General features: G+C 44.8%; 1 protein-coding gene across 1 annotated transcript in view; it reads left to right on the forward strand.

The window, feature by feature from the left end:
- DOCK2 (dedicator of cytokinesis 2) overlaps positions 1-21,037 on the forward strand; it is a gene marked incomplete at both ends in the record, with an annotated part of 408,698 nt that overhangs the window by 32,470 nt on the left and 355,191 nt on the right. Inside the window, 5 exons of the mRNA XM_079702106.1 lie at positions 425-573; positions 6,462-6,597; positions 9,212-9,366; positions 13,338-13,419; positions 18,863-18,998. Of these exons, the coding sequence (XP_079558232.1) occupies positions 425-573; positions 6,462-6,597; positions 9,212-9,366; positions 13,338-13,419; positions 18,863-18,998 (658 nt within the window). The remainder of the gene's footprint in view (positions 1-424; positions 574-6,461; positions 6,598-9,211; positions 9,367-13,337; positions 13,420-18,862; positions 18,999-21,037) is intronic.

Raw genomic sequence — 21,037 nt, forward strand, 5'->3', positions numbered from 1 at the left:
TGTACGCATGTTACACTTGGGGGAACACTGCCCTAGAAACAGGCCTTTTGCACCAGAGCAGTGGCCGTGGTTCTCAGCCTTAAAGGGCCTGGCCTCTGAGACCTGCATTGCAGCAGATGTTCATGGCGTTCCTATTCAACATGTAACCTTTTGGATAAGAGTCAGAAATAACCCCTCTTTTTTTAAACCAGGAAGTGATTGGGATTATTACTTTTGCTTTTGAGAAACCCTTGTGGCCCTGGGGGAGGAAACATGTCAGTGACTCAGACCACCACCCAATCCCTTCACAGCTGGGTAGGGGCCAAGAGAGGCACTGGAGCCATGGCCCCTGAACATGCATGCTTGACTTTGGTCCAGTTTGCCAGATGGAGGGCCAAGACCTTTGGTGCAGGTGACTGCGATTGTTTCCTGTTTTTGCTCCTAGGCCAGCAGAAATGAGCGGTTCCTCCAGGTGCAGTCCATGATGTACGACCTGATGGACTGGCGGTCACAGCTCCTCTCAGGAACTTTGCCCAAGGACGAGCTGAAGGAACTGAAGCAGAAAGTCACGTCCAGAATTGACTATGGCAACAAGTAACGTCTCTTTCCTCCGAAAGATGTTTTCTTTCCCCACCCACCCCACTTCTTCCCTTTCTCCCTATGAGAAGCTAGGTTTCATTTTTAGATGCAAGTTTGCCACTTTCTATTTGGGAGAAGGCTGTTACCAACGACCGGGCTTGTGTGCCTTTGCTATCACCCTTGTAGGACCCAGGGACCTGCAAGCGGAGAGAAGCTTGCTTATCCAGTGGTTATTAGCGGGCTAGAGATTTAGGACACTCATTTAACCTACTTCCAAGGGGCTGGGGAGCACAGTCATGCTGGTTCACTTTCGGCTTAGTTGTCATTTTATTCCTGCATTTACAAAGCTCTTTCTTAAATCCCAATGTGAGACTTAATGTCCGTTCCCTATCCTACATTAATCTAAGCCACATGCCATCAGCTAACTCATATGCACAGTTACAAAAGCATTTCCTCAAAGGGAAAGAAGGAGAAATTGGTTAGTTTGAATGCTGTGAAGTTAAGGAGAGTGTGAAACAATTTTTTGAGGTAGGACAATGCACTAATAATAATAGTAATAATAACATTATAACTAACACTAACACCTAATCCAAGCTCATTATGCACCAGTCTTTAGCTTTGTGTTTCACATCCATTGTCTTATTTAATTCTTTTTTTTTTTAATTTTTAAATTTTATTTAGTTTTTGGTTGTGTTGGGTCTTTGTTGCTGTGCACGGCTTTCTCTAGTTGTGATTTGTTGCGGTGTGCAGTCTTCTCATTGCGGTGGCTTCTCTTGTTGTGGAGCACAGGCTTCAGGCACGCGGGTCTCAGTAGCTGTGATTCGCGGGCTCTAGAGCGCCAGCTAAGTAGTTGTGGTGCATGGGCTTAGTTGCTCCGCGGCATGTGGGATCTTCCTGGACCAGCACTCAAACCCGTGTCCCCTCATTGGCAGGTGGATTCTTAACCACTGCACTACCAGGGAAGCCCCTCTTATTTAATTCTTTTAACAACTCTATGAGGCATGCAGTTTTAGTATCCTCACTTTTTCAGATGAAGAAGCTGAGGCTCTTAAAGAGGTCAACTAACAGGTCCAAAGTCACATAGCTAGTAAATGGCAGAACCAGAATTTAGACCAGGCAGTCTGGCTCTAGAGCCCCTAGGCCTCACCATTATACTAGTTGGATAACATTTGAGAAATGTAAAGGCCCTCCCCCCTCCTGATTATGTGAATGCTCTCCAAACATCCTACTTATTTGTTTATTCATCCCAACAACAAACATGTATTAAGCACTTATGATTGGCCTGATTTCCTGCTAGGTTTTTTGAGGCCACAGAAATAAAAGTTCCTGTACACTAAGGGACCACAGTCCAGTTAAGACTGAGCTACAAGTAAACTATTGATATGTATTGTGGTAACTTTGATGGCTTAGGAGGCAAGAGCATTCTTTTTTTTTTTTTTTTTTAATTTTTATTTTTATTTTTATTTTTTTATTAGTTTCTGCTTTATAACGGCAAGAGCATTCTTAATTCAATTTGGAGAAGGAAGTCAAGGAAGGCTTCCTGGAGGAGGTGACCAGAGTTAAAATTTGAAAGATAAAGAAGTGTTAAGTAGGTTTTTAAAAAAAGGGAGGCTGGGAGTGCATGAGAAAACATAGCATGTTCAGAAGACTGCAAAGTGGGTCAGAAGCCTGGAACATAGGGCCTCAGGGGGAAGTGGAAAGAGCCTATTAAGTGGGAATAAAAAAAGAAATTTTCCTAGCAGCCAGGCTTCCTTGCCTTTGTCACACACACTAGGAAGATGATCCAAAGAGGAAAGCCGGGCCTCCCTGGTGGCGCAGTGGTTGAGAGTCCGCCTGCTGATGCAGGGGATACGGGTTCGTGCCCCGGTCTGGGAGGATCCCATATGCCGCGGAGCGGCTGGGCCCGTGAGCCATGGCCGCTGAGCCTGCGCATCCAGAGCCTGTGCTCCGCAACGGGAGAGGCCACAACAGTGAGAGGCCCGCGTACCGCAAAAAAAAAAAAAAAAAAAAAAAAAAAAAAAAAAAAAAAAAAGAGGAAAGCCAATGGGTCCAACTTATGGCTGCTTCCCATCCCAGGAGCACGGTCCCTCTGCTGGTTCCCCTGCTGGCAGCTGGCAGGCGAGTCCAAATCTGCTTATCATGCTCATCATCCCAAAGTGACAGGAAGGGTTTGCTCTGCAGCTGTTGCTGCCATTGGTACAGTGATATCTTTAGCTGAGCATGGTCACAGCTGGGACGTGGGAATTGAGGGAGTTTTGCTGCTTTGCAGTAATGGCATCTGTGACCTTCAGATGTTTCCTCATGGGGGCTTCTGACAATAAGGACCAAGGATGGAAAAAATGGTCACCACTCTTAGGAAGCCTTCCCTGATTTCCCCCCCACCCACCCTGGCTGGGTTAGGCACTCTTGTAGGCCCTTAGCACCCTGACCAGTAATTACCTCCTTACTGGCCTGTCTCCCATGCTGTGTTGGGAGCTCCTCTAAGGCAGATTCATTTCTATGTGCTGGGCGTAGGATCTGCATGCAGTAGGTGAATGGTGGTGAAAGGAGAAAGAGGATCCTCCCTAAATCAGTCTCCCTCTACAGCATTGCCTGGATCAGCACCGTGCTTTCAGTTTCAGTCAGTTGCCTTTGGGGAAGTGAGAGACATCCTCGGAGACCGAGGCCCTGAGCTAAGGGGCCCCTTGTTTCTTGCTTCACTTCCCTGACGACTTCAGCTGGAAGTGAGAGAGATTTGTGCACCTTAAATTAATATAGGCCTGGTGTCTCGGGGGCTCAGAGCTCTGATATGGGATAGGCAGCTTCCTGAAAACCAGAAGGCCAGATTTCAGGTCAGAGTGTCAGGAACAGCATGTGGACCATCAGCCTCAGGCTGTGAGAGTCAGGGAAGCAGGACTCTGAGTCTTGGAGGACTGGTCAGAATCAGCCTATTTCTTCCCCCAGAAATTCCATTCCTTCCTTCAGCCATCAAACTTTTGTCGAGCACCCGAGAGGCCCTCAGGACACAGACATTTACAAAATACAGCCTCTCTATGCAACAACAACAACAAAAGGCAAGCAAAGAGAACTAATAATAACTTTCTGAGTGCTTACTGTCTGCCAGGTACAGTTTTAAGCACTTTCCATGCATTAATTCAGTTAAGTCTTCCGACAACTCTGTGAGGCAGGTACTATTATCATCCCTTTTTCTTAGATGAGGAAATGGAGGCTCACAGGCTGATGAGGTCATCTTGCCCAAGATGCACTGGAATTTGAACCAGGTAGCTTGGCTCCAGAGTTCAAGCACTTAACCACTGCATTCTACTGCCTCCTGAGGACTATGAGGAATAGTAAGAGAAAGAGAAGTAAACAGACAGTTGAGTAAGAAGTCATGCATTTCATGAGAGGAGGAAGCATGAACAAGAGGGTGGGAGGAGACAGGGCAGGGGGTGACACCTGCCCTGCATCACACAAGACTGGTAGGAATTATTAGGTGAAGAAATTTAGAGGAAGAGAGAGAGAGAAGCTGAGAGGAGCTGAGAGCTGAGCATGAATATGGAGAGGAAGGTAGACGGGCTGGAATCTCAAGGGCCTGAGTGCCAGGTGGAAAAGTTCGGATTTGTCCAGAGAGTGATGGGGAGCCACAGAAAAAGCCATTTCTGTTTTCTTCACCTTAAAATTTTTTATTTTTTTGAAAAAGGCATACAGTGAGGACTTCCTCCCCTGCCCTCGTCTTGGGTTCATTTTATCACTTTCTTGAACAGAGAGAGCAGTGGGGTTACCTTCTAAGGAGAAACTGTCAAAATGCTCAGTTCTCCAAAATGAATGGTTTGCTGTCCTCTTGGGAAGAAGCCTCTCCTGATCGTGGGTCATGGGAATCCCATGAACCCTGCCCCTTGTCTACTAAAGCTTCCAAGTTTCAAATGAAACTGGTAATGGACAAGCTCTTTGGTATCCAAGCAGTGAGGACTCCTCAAATGATTCCTTCAAATCCCAAGACAGCTGGACCCGGGAGAATGTTTTATTCATACATTTTAGAACCGAATCCACTTTGATAAATTTCGAAGAGAAAGGAGCTAGAGAGATCTCGGCATTAAATTACGTATTGGCTATGCTTCGTCTTTTCCCAGGTCATGAGAGCCTCTGCTCAGCATTAGTTGAATACATTTATTCCCCCTTAGCGTTGCCCATTCAGCAGCATGGCTGTGCAACATTATGAGTCATATCTAGTTGGAAGTTAATTTCCTAATGAATGTGGACAAGTGGGTGAACTTTGACTCCCTTCTGTTTGCATTTGGATGACATGAGAGATGTGCCTTTCAATCCAATTGTCAAATAAGAGATGAAAACGTAGCCTCCTTCATCTGTCCTTGCTGCCCTGACCCTGTCTGGTGCTTGGTGGTAGTGGTGCCTAAGCAGGACCACCGTTGTTCCTCTCAGAGTCTCCATCAGCCCACCACCCCCTCCCCTCTTTGTATGGACAACTGAGGTCCTCCATGTCAAGATCAGATGCAAAAGCAGCTTCAGGTTAGGACCTGTGCAAACATAACCCCTGTCCACAAACCCAGTGCTGCCTCTAAGAGCCTCCTATCTTGAAAGTATACCATAAAGGTTAAGAGTGCAGACTAGTATGCCATATTACTTTTTACTAGCTATGTGACCTGGAGTAAATTATCCTCAGTCTTTTCTTCATCTGTAAAATGCAGGTATTAATAGTACTTCCCTCACAGCGTTGTTACAAGAGTTAAATGCCTTAATATGTGTGAAGAATTTAAGGTACAGCTTATCGCAAGTGCTGTGTGAGTATTTTGCTGTTACTAGTGCCATTGATGCCAATCAGAATGGCAGATGCAGTTGAAACAAATCAATACCAAACAGGGAAAATCCTGTGACCTGGAAGTCACAGAGCTAAAGAGCAAACTGTGGGTAACAATGGATATATCTGAGATTTCTCCCCCAACAGCTATTTTCAAGGTATCATTGAATAAGTGGTACGTGAATACCTTCTCTGCATATGTATTATATATCATACTATATTATGTTATGTTATATAAACATTAAACAAATAGAGATAAGGCAAAATTCTCCCTTGATCCCTCCACCCCTCCTAGTCCCAGTGCCCTACCTCTCCTTACAGGCACGCATGTTGGTAGTTTGGTGCATTTTGTCCATACCTTTCTCTCTGTACATGCACCCAGGTAACATACCTGCCTTGGTTTCTTTGTTTGCTTGTTTTTTACTTCACACTGTATTGGGGCTTCCCTGGTGGCGCAGTGGTCGAGAGTCCGCCTGCCAATGCGGGGGACACGGGTTCATGCCCCAGTCCAGGAAGATCCCACATGCCGCAGAGCGGCTGGGCCCGTGAGCCATGGCCGCTGAGCCTGCGCATCCGGAGGCTGTGCTTCGCAACGGGAGAGGCCACGACAGTGAGAGGCCTGCGTATCGCAAAAAAAAAAAAAAAAAAAAACACACTGTATGCATCTTTCCATGCTTGATTTTTTCTTCACTAATACATATCATTAAACATATCAAAACTATATCATATTTTTAAAACCCGACTACATAGAATTCCATTACAGATGACAGTTTATTTACCCATTCCCCCTTTGACTGACATTTTAGTTTTTTTCAACACTTTGCTGATGTAACACACATCCTTGTTCAAGTGTGGTTGTTTTTCTAAGTTCAGTATCACAGGAAATACACATTAAAATTTTCTTAATACACACTACCACAGTACCTCCCAGAAAGGCTGAGCTATATCAGTGTGACTCCCAGCTGTGTGCAAGGCTGTCTGTATAGAGCTGTGCTATGGGAGCCTATGATCCTCAGAAATCAGGTGAGCTTTCTGGTAGAAACTTCTCACCAACGTTCTACAGGCTTCAGCCTCCCTTGATTTATCATCTCACATTTTTGCTTTTCAGAATCCTTGAACTTGATCTGATTGTCAGAGATGAAGATGGAAATATCTTGGACCCTGATAATACCAGCGTCATCAGCTTGTTCCATGCACACGAAGAAGCGACTGATAAAATCACAGAGCGTATCAAGGAAGAGATGGTGAGCTTTGTGAACTAGGCTTGGCCAAGCGAAGCAGGCTTTAGCACATCATAAGTTTAAAATAATAAGCTAATTAACCAGACTGTATATTATTCAAAGGGACATCTGTCCTATGACCTGAGATGATCAGTAACCACATGCATTTTATTGTGTTTTTGTACTTGGATCTTGATTCATTCCACAACCAACCCCCAGGTGGTTTAATGCCAGGCAAGTTTCCTGTTCTCACGGACCTTTTATATTCCAGAGAGGAAAAAAGAAGAAATGTTCAAAAAGTAAATAAGTAAATAATTCCAGATGGCGATAAGTTTCTAAAAGGCAATCAATTAGTGTTATGTGAATCAGGAGCTATTTTGAAAGGTACCATCAGGAAAGGCCTCTCCCAGGAGGGACATCTGAGATGACACTTGTATAATGTGAAGGCAGCAGGCCTGGGAAGATGTGGGGACAAGATGTTCAATGCAGGGGGAACAGCAAATGCAGAGGCCCTGAGGTAGGACTGAGTTCTGAATGTTCAGGGAGTAGAAAGGTCAGTATGGGTGGGCCATAATGAACAGTGGAAGAGTGAAGGCAATGCTTTGCAGAGGTAGGTAGCAGGAGCCAGTTCTCATAGGACCTAAGGGTCATGGGGAAGAGCTAAGATATTACTCCAACTGTGGTAAGAAGCCAATAAAAGATTCCAAGGAAACATAATCTTTACAAGGTTAACATAATCTGATTTATATTTTTAAGAAGTATTTTATCCACTGTGTATTGTTTGAAAGCAACTTTATTTTTAGCTCTACTGAGATATGATTTTCATACAATAAAATTAATTCATTTAAAATTACAGTCTAGGAAAAAAAAAAAATTACAGTCTAGGGCTTCCCTGGTAGTGCAGTGGTTGAGAGTCTGCCTGCCAATGTAGGGGACACGGGTTTGTGCCCCAGTCCAGGAAGATCCCACCTGTCACGGAGCAGCTAGGCCCGTGAGCCATGGCCGCTGAGCCTGCGCGTCCAGAGCCTGTGCTCCGCAACGGGAGAGGCCACAGCAGTGAGAGGCCCACGTACCGCAAAAAAAATAATAAAATAAAATAAAATTACAGTCTAATGGATCTTATTAATACATAGTGTTGGGCAGACTCTACTGCAATCAAGGTATAGAATAGCTCCATGATCCTAAAAGTTCCTTTGAGTTCCTTTGCAGTCAACCCCCTTCCCCAGTCCCAAGCCCCAGGCAACCCCTTTTGTGACTATATTTTGTCTTTTCTAGAATTTAATATAAATGGAATCATATGTCTTTTTTTTATAAGTTTATTTATTTATTTTATATATATTTTTTATTTTTGGCTGTGTTGGGTCTTCGTTGCTGCATGTGGGCTTTCTCTATTTCCGGCGAGTGGGGGCTATTCTTTGATGTGGTGTGCAGGCTTCTCATTGCGGTGGCTTCTCTTGTTGTGGAGCATGGGCTCTAGGTGCATGGGCTTCAGTAGTTGTGGCATGTGGGCTCGGTAGTTGTGGCGCACAGGCTTAGTTGCTCTGTGGCATGTGGGTTATTCCCGGACCAGGGCTTGAACCTGCATCCCCTGCATTGGCAGGCGGATTCTTAACTGCTGCGCCACCAGGGAGGTTCCATATGGTTTTTGTGTTTGACTTTTACTCAGCATGCTGTTTTTGAAGTTCGTGTTGTTGTATGTATTAATGTTTTTTCCTTTTCATTGCTGAGTTGCTATACCATTGACCAGTTGCCAGTGGTATGTATCATTGATCAGTTGTTGAATATGTGGGTTGTTTCTAATTCAGGGCTATTATAACTAATAACACTATGAACATTTTCATATAAATCTTTGTGTGGGCATATGATTTTATTCTTTCTGGATAATAGTCGTTGGAGCATATGATAAGTACATATTTAACTTTTTCAGGTACCAACATACTATTTCCCAAAAGGCCTGTATAATTTTGCATTCCCATCAGCAAACTATGGGAGTGCCAGTTCCTCTACATTCTTGTTAGCACTTGATATTGTCAGTGTTTTAACTTTAGCCATTCTAGTGGTTGTGTACTGGTATCTCACTGTTGTTTTGAATGTCCCTGAATGACTAGCAATTTTGAGCATCTCTTCATGTGCTTACTGGCCTTTACCATTTGTATCTTTTTTTGTGAAGTGTTTGTTCAGATACCTTGTCCATTTTCATTGGGTTGATTTTCTTGTCATTGAGTTGTAAAAATTCTTTGTATATTCTGGATACAAATTCTTTATCAGATACATGTTTTGCAAATAAATTTTCTCCTGGTGTGTACCTGGCCTTTCATTTTCTTAAATGTGTCTTTCAAAAAGCAGAATTTTTAGTTTTGATAAAGTCTGTTTAAGCATTTTTTTCTTTTATAGTTTGTGCTTTTTATGACACTGAACTTTATGTGGAAGTCTGGGTCATTTGTGGTATTTCCCAAGATCAAGGCCAAGAGAGTCAAAGTGACTTGGCTCAGACAACAGGAACTTTTGGTGGAAGGCCTGGATGTAATGCTGAAATCTTTAGGCTTGAAACTTACATGATTCTTAATATTCAGGGTCGTCTTTCTGTTGTCCTGAGTGGTGCTGGGCTAATTTTCTCCCTTTTCCTTCCACCTCTCAGTCAAAAGATCAGCCTGATTATGGAATGTATTCCCGGATCTCCTCATCCCCTACCCACAGCCTCTATGTCTTTGTGAGAAACTTTGTGTGCAGAATTGGGGAAGACGCTGAGCTCTTCATGTCCCTCTATGACCCCAACAAGCAAATGGTCATAAGGTAAGTGTTCAACATTGCCTGACTTCTTTGTATTCGGGAGATTGGAGTTGGCAGAGCTCAGAGTGCCTTTTCCTTCCACCATCACTTGTGGAGAAATTCCCACCCAGTAGAGAAACAGTCGAGCTGAGAATGTGGAAATAACTTCTTCTTTTAGGGTGTGGGAGTCAGGTGGAAATGTTACTTTCACCACTTTTTTTTCCCAGAGTAGGGTTATGGTTACACCATAGGGTTTTGTAAACAGTTCTTTGATTACTGGAAAACAACCAGAAATAACAAGATTCAGACAGGTAGCACTGAATAGAATAAAAATACCTATTTTAAAAGGAGAGTTAAGAAATGAATGGTGAAAACGCCCTGTCCTCAATGGCAGTAGCAGGCTAAGAGTGTGGGCTCTGGAATCTGCGTGGGTTTACATCGTGCCCCCACCATTTACTCTTTCTTAACCTTGGGCACGTTGTTAATCTTTCTTAAGCCTGAGTTTCCCATTTGCAAAATGTAAGTGTCAACCTCACGGGGTCATTTCTTTTAGTTAGACTTTAATACGAAAAAGCACAGGAAGCACAGGGCCTGGCACATGGTGCTCCAAGTGGCAGTGGTTATCATTGTTACTATCTTAATTAATTGTTCTTGAAAATGGAAAAAGTAAGGGAACTTCCAGGTACCTCAGCTCGAAGAAGGGAAAACACGTTTGGGAATCTCCAGAGGAAAGACCTTGATGTACTTCTGGCCCCCACTGCCAGCCCTGGCATCTGCCTGTGGCTCAGTCCATCCTTCCTCCCAGGTGACCACTGCCTGTCCCCTCCAGTGGGGTTCTGAGCCAACACGTGGTCCTGTATTTGAGATCCCAGTTAACGCAGTACAGTGGAGCTGGAGCATGATCCTTCTGCTTCTATGGAGAAAATGATATCTTCTTACCTTGCTTGTATTGATGATTAAAGGAGATAACATATAGTTCCTACTGAATTATAAAATTCACTTTAGAAAATAATGGCTCTCTTGGAGACATTTATTAAACATAGAAGGGGCTATCCACCTAAGAAGACGGAACTGAGGTCTGTATGTGATCTCACATAATCGTCATTACTCTATGTGATTTGGGTGAGAAAATGAGGCTCAGAGAGGTCAAGTGACTTGCTCAAAGGCACATATATTTATAAATGGCAGAGCTGAGCTGTCTACCCAAGTCCATCTGACTCCAAAGATAAGCTAGTTTCCAGTTTAATCTGTCACCAAGGAAAGAGTTATATCAAATATCCTCAGTGGTTCTCACCAGGGTCTTAGCACTGTTACGGTGGAAAGCTATTCTTTATAGCAAACTTAAATCTCTAATTTAAAGAATCAGCCCAGCTCATCTGGCTAAGCCTCAGCAGACACTGTGAACAAGTGTTCCTGCTCCCTTAGAACCCACTTTGAGATGGTCTGCGTGTCATAGGCCCCTTGCTGTTCCCTGTCAGCTGCTCCAAGGCACCTGTGACAGAGATCCCGAAAGCACTCCCTGCCTCTCAGAAAACACAAGGATTCCTCATGGCTGAACTGACAAGCGTGCCTGGCCTGCTGGCTCATCTAAGTGATGGATGGCCTGAACCAGCTCTGTGGAGGGAGGCAGTGGATCAGTGAGGTGGCAGCTCTGTTCCCCGATGCGCCACACCAAATGATGCGCTCGATGGGGCATGCCTGAGTGATGCCTCTGAGAGTGCCAGAGACACAGGGAAGCCCTCGGGAGAGTGAGGGCTGAGGAGGAGGGGGACAAAGGGACAGAACCCCGCCAGAAAAAAAGAGTAGAAAACAAATAAAGAAGAGAAGAGGCATGATACGGGAAAGGGGCAGGGGAACTTGGAAGCACTCCCCAAGTCGGTCTGACTCTGGGTAGCTGTTCTCTCCCTAAGAAACCAAGCTTCTCCATTCCTGCCTTCCCTAGCCAGCGTGTGCATACAGTGAGCCACAGGCAAGTTAGGGCATCCTCAGTGTGGTCCAGATGTGAGCTGGGGAGAATTTGGCTGGGACCAACCTTTCAGTATTGGGATGTACGATGGTCCGATTCCAATGGATGCCTGCAGAGATTTGGTTTGGGAAACTTAAGATAAATTTTGGTAGTATGGAAAAGAAGCAGTTCAGGCATCAGGCCAGTGGCAAGGCTAATTTCCAAAAGGAGCTCAAGAAAGAGTTGGAATGGTTCTCCCTCTTCCCCTGAGGAGGGTGTCATGTGGAAGAGGTCTTACCTGTCTTGGTGCCAGGTAGGCCTTCAGATTTACCACCCAGGTCTTCCTGGGAAAAGATGGATGGGGCCAACTCAGCCCTCTAAATTGCTTTTCTGATTTATGATTCTCTTTCCCCTAGAAGAAAATTGCTGGTGCCTAGTGTTTAGACCTAGCAGGCTAGTTCTCTACTGGACATGCTACATGTGATTAAAGGTCCTGGGAAATACCCAGGTATTTCACTATGACAGTCCAGAAATAACCAATGGAAAATAATTAAAACAAATCTTTTTGGGGATGGAGCCTTGGAGGCTTCTTGGTTATTTTGCTGAAAATTCCACTAAAAATTTTAGATCTTACTAAAAAAAAAAAGTACATTTAACTTGATTAAGTTTTAACCATTGATTAATCTGGGACAGTTTTCTTTCCGTTGTAAGTTCTGTTTCCCCCTTGAACCTTGCTCAGACTGCTTTTAATAGTCTTCCAGGGGTGAGTGGAGAGAAAAAAACAAGGCATCAGAGAGAACAAACCTCTAAAAAGCAGGCAATTCCCTTTAACTTTGCTGAATTCTCTTATTATGCCTTTTTTGGGCTGACTTGGTTTTTGAGTTTTATTTTGTTTGTATCCTGATTCAAGATAACGGGCATTTATTTAGAACCAACTCTATGCTCCTGGATGGCATGGAAAACTGAATGACTCAACTCAGCAAACTATACCAAGCTTCTCCTAAGTTAAAGAATGCCACATTTCCTGATCTTGTCGATGCAGCTAGGCTGACTAGTATGAACCTCACAGGGGTGTGTGTATGATTGCTAGAAGATGTGTGTTGATAAATGATCAGATGTCAGAACTGTGTGTCTGCCTTTCATAAAACCTGTCAGTGGGTTCTCATTACCATCAGGATCAAGTCAAAATCCTTGAATGGCCTATAAAGCCTACATGGGCTGGCCTATCTTTCTGATTTTTCTCTTACCATTTTCCCCTTGGATTTGTTTTTTAGGTGCATCAAGCTCCGTCCTGTCTCAGGGCCTTTGCACGCATGTTTGCTTTGCCTGACATATTTCCCTTTCCCACTCTCTTTTTCCTGACCAACTTTATTTACATGTCACATCCTCAGCAAAGACTTCCCTAACCACCCAGGCTAGGCATGGTTCTTCTGATATACATTCTCACACCATCCTGACCTTTTTCTTTGTAGCATGATTGCATATAAATAGTTGCCACGACTGCATTTAAATCATTACTTAAGTGTATCTCAGATAATGGCTAAGGCCCTCTATGGTCCATCACAGTGTGACATTCCTTCAAGGAAACGGTCCGACATCTAATGGATAATTTAGAATAATTCAAATCTTTACTCGATCTTGAAAGGGGAATAGGGTGGGAAGGACAAATACATTCTTAATGCCCAGCAAAACATACAAACATCCTTTCCCTCTCACTTCTGCCACTCTTTATCACCTCTACAGAGAATGCTGCCGCTCTTCAAAAACATTAGATAGCTGGGTTAGAATTTGCTTACTAGCTGGCGGAGGGAAAGAGGTTGTGAATACCAAGTGTTAGTAATTCCTTACCCCTGCTTGTCTAACGTCTGTCTCCCTGACGGGACTGTGATCTCCTGGAGGGAGGGACAGACAGGGAGAGCCTGTCTCAGACACTCCCATGTCCCCAGTTGCCAGCTTGGTGTTCGGCGCATAGCAGAGGCTTGGTGAATATTTTTACCTTATGAATATTGAGACCCCTAGCAGTAATGGGTTGCCACCCCTCTTCCCACAGTGAGAACTACCTGGTGCGATGGGGCAGCAGGGGCTTCCCAAAGGAGATCGAGATGCTCAACAACCTGAAGGTGGTCTTCACGGTAGGTGTGCACTGTCCTCTTGTACCACATCCCATACTCATGGACATGATCTTGGAGATGGGGCTGGTCAGGTGGTCAGGAGGGAGCGTGGCCTTGGTGCAGAGCTGTGTTCTGGGCGTTTTGTAAAAGGAAGCTATTGGGAAGATGAATCTCCTCCTTGCTCCCTATCTTTCTCACTCATGTGTACACAATGCAGAACACTGTGTAAACAAGCACAAACCTCTTCCAGCAATAATGTCGAGGTGAACTAGGTACAGCAGCTACTCTGATTTTCTGGTTAATTCATGGTTAACTTGAGTTCCTGACTTTGGTTCAGACTGTCTAAAAACCTTTCCAGAATACATCAGATTAAAAAAGGCCTTCCTAGAACATTGACTGCCTTGGTAAATTAGACATTCTGAACATACTTAAGTCATAGATGACTAAAGATCTTACGATTTCCTGGGATCATCCTTCTAAATAGCAATACTCACCAGGCAAGACATAACAGAGAAATGTTGAAATCAATTGCTATTTGGATGATGTATTTCTTTCTTTTTTTTTTTTTTTTGTGGTACGCGGGCCTCTCACTGTCGTGGCCTCTCCCGTTGTGGAGCACAGGCTCCGGACGCGCAGGCTCAGCGGCCATGGCTCACGGGCCCAGCCGCTCCGTGGCATGTGGGATCTTCCCGGACCGGGGCACGAACCCGTGTCCCCTGCATCGGCAGGCAGACTCTCAACCACTGCGCCACCAGGGAAGCCCTAGATGACTTATTTCTGAGAGTGAACTGGCTTTTTAGTTCTAGAAAGGAGAAACAGTGGAAGGAAGGAGATAAGAGTTATCATTTCCAGCAGAAACCCCTCTCTTCTGTTTTCACTGAATTGTGTTCAGAGTATGATCTTAAGATATCTGAGGATATTGGTGTTTTCTGCAAGCATCTCTGGGGAGAAGAGCGTTTATGAGATTTTTCACTGTGTCACCTGTGTTAGCAAGGGAGATTACAGAGGAGGAGCGAGGGAGGGGTTTGGGCATTACCGAGTGACTGACATGCTGGAGTAACCTGCCTTGCCCCACAATAATTTTCCAGTTACAGGCCATTAAGTTCTATGTCTTTTGTTATGTTACAATTAGATTGGAGTGCAGCTGATTTATTTTGTTTATTTCCTGAAAAATGGGCTAGAGGCATGGAATAAGATCATAGATCCTAATTGCTTAGACAAAGTTTTCTTGGCATATATAAATGTGCCTCAGTGCCGTTTGTCTATTATTAGTTAGGAGGAGGAGCCTATTTATTTTCTTGATAAATAGGAGAGTCCCACGGGGCTTCCTGATTAAACCAAGAGACAGATGTTTCACAAGAGAGAGAGGGACAGGGAATCAATCAGTGGTTCATCTTGCAGAGAACCCATTCATGATGTAAGCGTGCAGGAAAGGTCATCAGTAAATTGGTGTCACTCAAGAACAATGAGAGTGTGATCCTGCCTTTGTGGAATTCTGCCTGTGCCACCACCTCTTCTTCACACAGCAAACGGACTTGAGAGCCTTGGTTGACTGGCTTAATGGGTTGACACTTCCTTCTCTTGAAACGATGGGAATCTTCATTTCAGGACAAAGCACGTCATGGTGCTCTAGCTTCTTTTATTGATTCAAGAGCTACCCAATGAGCACCTACTGTGTGTAAGCTCTGTGCTGTATCTGGGGATCCAGCAGTGAGTAAGCTGATAGGCTCCTGCCCTCAGGGTGTGATGGGGGGAATTCAGAAAATAATTAAAGGAGTAAATAAACAAGAGAGATCTCAGAAGGCAATGCATGCAATGCAGATAATTAAAACAGGGTGATGTGATGGCGTTTGACTGGGAATTACTTTCAATTGGGCATTGAGGTGATGTTTAAGTTAAATATGAGATACGACTTGGCAGGCACATGCCTTGCTGGCCTCATTTCTCTTGTCTCTGGATGTCAGCACTTCCTAGTTGCCTCTTTGGAGGCAGAGCCCAAGGAGCTGGCACGTGGGTTGGGCTGATGGTGGATTTCCCTTCTGTCTGCTTTATGAGCATTCACCCTCCGTGGCCCTGTAAGAGGAAAGCGCATATACCGCGAGGTTTCCTAAGACTTTGCCCAGTTTGGGGGTTGCTGCTAACACATGGGGGACAAGACTGAACAGTAAAAGGAACACTAATGAATTACTAAATCAGGTCACACGTGTTTTAAGTTTCGTGTCTCAGCTTCCCCAAACGTCTGAGTTTTGTGAGGCCCAAGTGAGAATGATTGGGAGACACCGCAGACTGAAGCCTAGTTCTGAGACTGCCTGTTTATACACTCTCCAGAGAATGACCTATGTTCAAGCATTTTTACTTGCTCTCATAGCAATAAGCTTCTCTAGTACCAAGGGCCTCTGATGAGGAAGCTCTTAAAGATCTGGTGTCTTCTTTTGAGCAAGTGAAAATTTTTCAGAGAAGAGGAGTGGAAAAAGGACTTACCTAGGAATCTTAAATGGTTATCTAGTGTATTAATTTGCTAGGGCTGTCATTACAAAGTACCATAGACGGGGTGGCTTAAACAATAGAAATTTATTTTCTCACAGTTCCAGTAGCTGGAAGTCCAAGATAAAGGTGTTGGCAGTTTTGGTTTCTTCTGAGGCCTCTCTCCTTGGCTTGCAGATGGCCACCTTCTCCTTGTGTGTTCATGTGACCGTCCTTCTGCGTGTCTGTGTCCTAAACTCCTCTTCTTATCAGGACACGAGTCATACTGGATTAGAGCTTACCCTAATGACCTCATTTTAGCTTAATCACCTCTTTAAATGCCCTGTCTCCAAATACAGTCACATTCTGAGACATGAAGGGGTCAACATATGAGTTTGGGGGAGACATAATTCATCCCGTAACATTTAGGAAGGAACCTGTCAGGAGGCAGGGCTTCTGTGTCTCTGGAATGCCTCTGAAAGATACCAATATAGATAATTCAAAAATATAAAAAATCCTAATGGGAGGAGAGAAGTAATTAGGGATGGAGGTCGTTGTGAGGGAAGCAGGACTTGAGCTGTTAAGGATGGAAAGGATTTGGATATATAGAGGAATAAGGGGTAAACTTTAGAGGTGGAGGTACAGGTGGGGGGCTTAGGAAGAACTAGAGTCGAAAGTGAACATTGTGTGTTTGTGGAACAATAAAGAAATCTTTGTGACAAAAATAGAGTACTTGCATGCAGAGAATAGTGGGGAATCAGTGGGATAGGACAGCTGGAAATATATTTTGTCCAGGACATTTCACGTCAGCTGGGGAAAACTAGCACTAACAGGGTAGCAAATAGCGAGCTATTAACATTGTTGCGGGGAGAGAAATGAAATGATGAACATGGCTCCTAAAGATGAGTTTCAGGGGGATTTCAGGGTGGATTGGAGGAAGGAGTCAGGCAGGCCAGAGAAGAGGCTGTCCCACCATCTGGATGTGAGACAATTGGAATCTCAAACTCAGCTGCCTGCTGGGCAAGGCGGGAAATGCAAATGAGTGGAGGGGCTTCCTCGGTCAGAAAGCTGCCTCTCCCCTCCCTTCCCTCTCTCCCTGCCCAGTGGGGAGACTTGGGAGAGTGGAGAAGCAGCTGTCCATTCCTCCAGCTTTGAAAGGACAGCCCTTGTATCAGTGAAGATTCTCCAGGGAAGTTGAACCAGGAAGATACGTAAATAGGTAGATTTGTTGTGAGGATTTGGCTCATGTGATTGTGAGGGCTGACAGGTTTGAAATCTGTAGGGCTGGAAACTCAGGGAGGATCTCTGTACTCTAGTCTTGAGGCAGAATTCCTTCTTCGCTGGGAAACCTCGCGTTCTGTTCTTAAGACCTTCAACTGATTAGAAGAGGCCCACCTACATTATGGAAGGTGTGTCCTTGACTTAAAGTTAACTGATGGTAGATGCTAATCAGACCTACAAAATACCTCACAGCAACATCTAGACTAGTGTTTGATCAGGCAACTAGGCAGCATAGCCTGTCCACGTTGACACCTAAACCCCCAAGCAGGAAGGTGTGGACCACTTTGGGGCCATGTCTTGTTCCCAGAGACTCCGCACACCCCTCCCTCTTCGTCCCACACCAGCCACAGTGAGAGGCTGGGGATGGCTGCTTTCCCCAGGCCCTGGCTCTGATGTCAGCTGACAGGCCGCTCCCAGTACCTATGCCTGCGTGAGGATTAACTCAGAAGAGAAGCGACTATTCTCTAGTGAGACCAGGCCCAGGGATCTCTGCTCTGATGCCAACAACATGCCTTGACATCCCTTCTCCAGCTGATCTCAGCTGGAAGGGGGTGCCAGGAACACTGAAGCTTTTAGATTTGAGCAGGGCACTTGAATGCTGAGGTAGTCCAGGTGGTTTCCCCTCCTGTGTGCCTTTGGATGGTGAAAGAAATGTATTGTGGTGGTTAGGTTGATGGACTTTGGGGTCAGAGTGACCGGACGGTGTCTGCAAGGACTGAGGTCATGTCCTCGGGGAGGACCCTTATCTTCTTTGTGTCTCAGTTTCCCCATATGTCAAATGGGGCTGCAGTAATAGTATTAGTGATGGGACTTTGGAGTGTTGTGAAAGATCAAATAAGACGATGATGTGTGCGACACTGAGCACAGGGCTTGAGAAGTCAGCTAGTTCACGGTTTCAGCGTTCCTCCTCCTGAGCCCACAGTTGAGTGTAATTCCCTGTCCCCCTTGCAGTTAGGTGTGGCCGCGGCCCTTGGTTTGGCCACTGAAATGGAAGCGGAAGTGATATGCCTCTCTTCTGGGTGGGAGCTTTAAGAGCCAGTGAGTGACTTGCCCCGTTACCTTCCCCTGCTCTGGAGACGGTGAATGCACCTATTGTGACAGGTTAGATCCTCCATCAGCCAGGGGCCCACAGTGAGTGAGTGGAGCCCCCGCCCATCTGCACTGGACCAGTAGCCTGAGCTGGAAATAAACCTTGTTGTGTTAGAAGCTCTCAGATATTGGGGTTGTTTGGTGTCACAACAACCCAACCCCGAGTGATGTACATGCATTAGGTGCTCAGTAAACGGTGATTGTTAGGATTTTTCCTTCCTCCTTTTGCCTTCTCCCTCAGAGGTGCTGAGCAATGACCAGGTGGATGGAGTCATTTGCAACAAATGCTATTTTTGGATACATCAGCTGGTATATAGGGACGGCTACCTATACAAATGATACTGTACCTCTGTCTTTCTCTTCCCATCAGTTTGAGGTGAAAGAATCAGGATTGAACACCAGAGCCCTGTCACCCAGTTTCCTTTCCAAAACTCACCTTTCTTATGTGTGAAATGGGGGTGATAGCTTTGTTTTCCGCCTTTCCCAGGACTAATTGTATGATTGGTCCATGTATGCTAAGTGCTAAGCACCAACTTCCCCCCACCCCCAGAATTTACTATTACTGAGTTTGCTTTTCTACTTTTTGTTCATTAGACACACGATGTGTAACTATTCGTTTCCTGCCTTACAGGATCTTGGAAACAAAGACCTCAACAGGGATAAAATTTACTTGATTTGTCAAATAGTCCGAGTTGGGAAGATGGATCTTAAGGATACGAACACAAAGAAATGCACGCAGGGACTGAGGCGGCCTTTTGGGGTGGCAGGTAATGACACACCACACAGCACTAACTGTTACTGGAGTGCACATTTCATGTGACTGAATTTTGAAGATTTTTTTTCTTTCGCTCTCCTCCTTGCCCTCCCCCCCTCAAAAACTTAGGCCAGACAGCCCCTAATACCTACATTTCTTGTGACTAAATCAAAATAATTGGCAACTAAGTCTAGATTTATGATGAAGACGGTGAATAATGGAATCCCTGTGTCGAGCAGAGCGCTGGGACCACAGTGCAGTCTGAGCAGTCGGCGCTTTCACTCCCCAGCACAGTGAAAAAGGAAGAACAATATGGGTGGGATCTAATTATGAGGAGCAAATCATTTTTAAAAAAATATCCAGGACAGGAAATGCAGTTACACAGAATGAGTCACCCACCACACATATAAATTGCAGCTGGAAGTGGACATGTGGAGAGCTGGCATAACCGAATGAGGCTGCTTGAGAGCAACGTCACCTCCACGTTCCTTTCCAAGCCTTAACTCTCTTGGGGGTTCCCAAGACTTCATCATTCTTGTCCCACTTTTACAGTTTTTGTTATATTTGACTATCACTTGCACTATTATTTACCCAATATATTTTCTGTTAAGGAACCGTCTTTATTTAAACTGAAGTACATTTTTTTTCTTAAAAGACAATTTAAATACCTGTGGAAATAGCAATTCGACATGCGAATTTTACTTTTTATTAAATATAACATTTTAGTTGTGTACCATTTATAATCCTCGTATACCATATCTAAACCGAGTGTTTCAGGTTTCTCACTTCAGGACACGCTGATCTTCTGTTATCACAAACCAGCTGGCTGTCCAGTGAGTCCCCTGGCACTGCTTGCAAAGTGGCGAAGCGGAAGAAGTTAGCTTATACTGAGCCAGCTGGTGTTTCAACTTAGCATTATTGCCAGCTAGCTAGCTAGGCGATCTTGGACAAGCATATTCCCCAGGGCCTTAGTTTCATTATCTGAAAAATGAGGAACTTGGACCTGGTTGATCCATGACTTGGTCTAAATTCTCTGATTCTATATGAGGGACACTTTTGGCATCACAATGTCCCTGTTAGGGCAGTGAGGGTCCTTCAGCCTTACTGCAAAGTGTGTCTTTGTCTCCAAGTGTAGCTGGCTCTCTCTTTTGGTTTCAGGTGACAGCAATCTGGTGTAACTGAAAGGTTTAGGAATAGATTGCTTCAGGCATAGCTGGATCCAGGAACTCAAATGAATTTACAGTATGAAAAACTCTGGAGCCAGGGGGAGATGGTTCTACCCAAATCATTCTCACTGAGAATGGGCAAAGGGGGTTCTGTTCATCAGAGAGAATGGATGCTGGTCAGGTTCAGATAACAGTTTCCCCTCCTTCTCTCAGTTCCCTAACTCCTCTCTTGTGCTAGATGCAATCACTAGTTGATTATTACCCAAGCAGTTTTAATGGCTCCCTGACTGGGGCCTGGAGTGTTTGAGGAATTTCATGCTACTAGGGTTTTGGCTCTATTTGGCTAGCATGTCTCAGTGCTCCTCCCCCTGCCCCCATTTCTATAATCCCTGCTCTAGTGCAGGAGTTCTTTACCTTGGTTTTTTATGGACCTTCAGTGGCTGATTTAAGGAGAAGTTTCAGAGGAGCTAGGATCCCTCTGGAAATGCAGGGTTCAAGGATCCACAGATAACGTGTCTGTGCGTATGAGCACCTTTACGAAAAGAGGGTGAATAAGTCTTCAGATCCCACAGGGAGTCACCGCGCTTGGGTTTTGTCAGCACAGTAAACAGCCAGTACAAATATGTCAGATCCAAACCTAATTAATTCCATAAGCTTAATTCCATAAGCACGGCTCTGACTCTTTCCTTTTGGCCTCCGCCAAGCCCTGGGTTCTTGGATGCTTCCCTGACTGTTGACCTCCCAGCCTGGTTTGCCCAGAGGCGTTTGCCAGTTGTTGCCTGTGATGAACCCTTGCTGTCTGTGTATTGTTTCATGCTGGCTTGCTTGCCTTTTTAGGCTTTCCTGTCCCAGCCTCCTGCCCTACAAGCTCATCCCATTGTTACCC

Source organism: Hyperoodon ampullatus (genome assembly GCF_949752795.1).
Source record: "Hyperoodon ampullatus genome assembly, chromosome: 4".
In the NCBI taxonomy this organism is placed as follows: Eukaryota; Metazoa; Chordata; class Mammalia; order Artiodactyla; family Ziphiidae; genus Hyperoodon; species Hyperoodon ampullatus.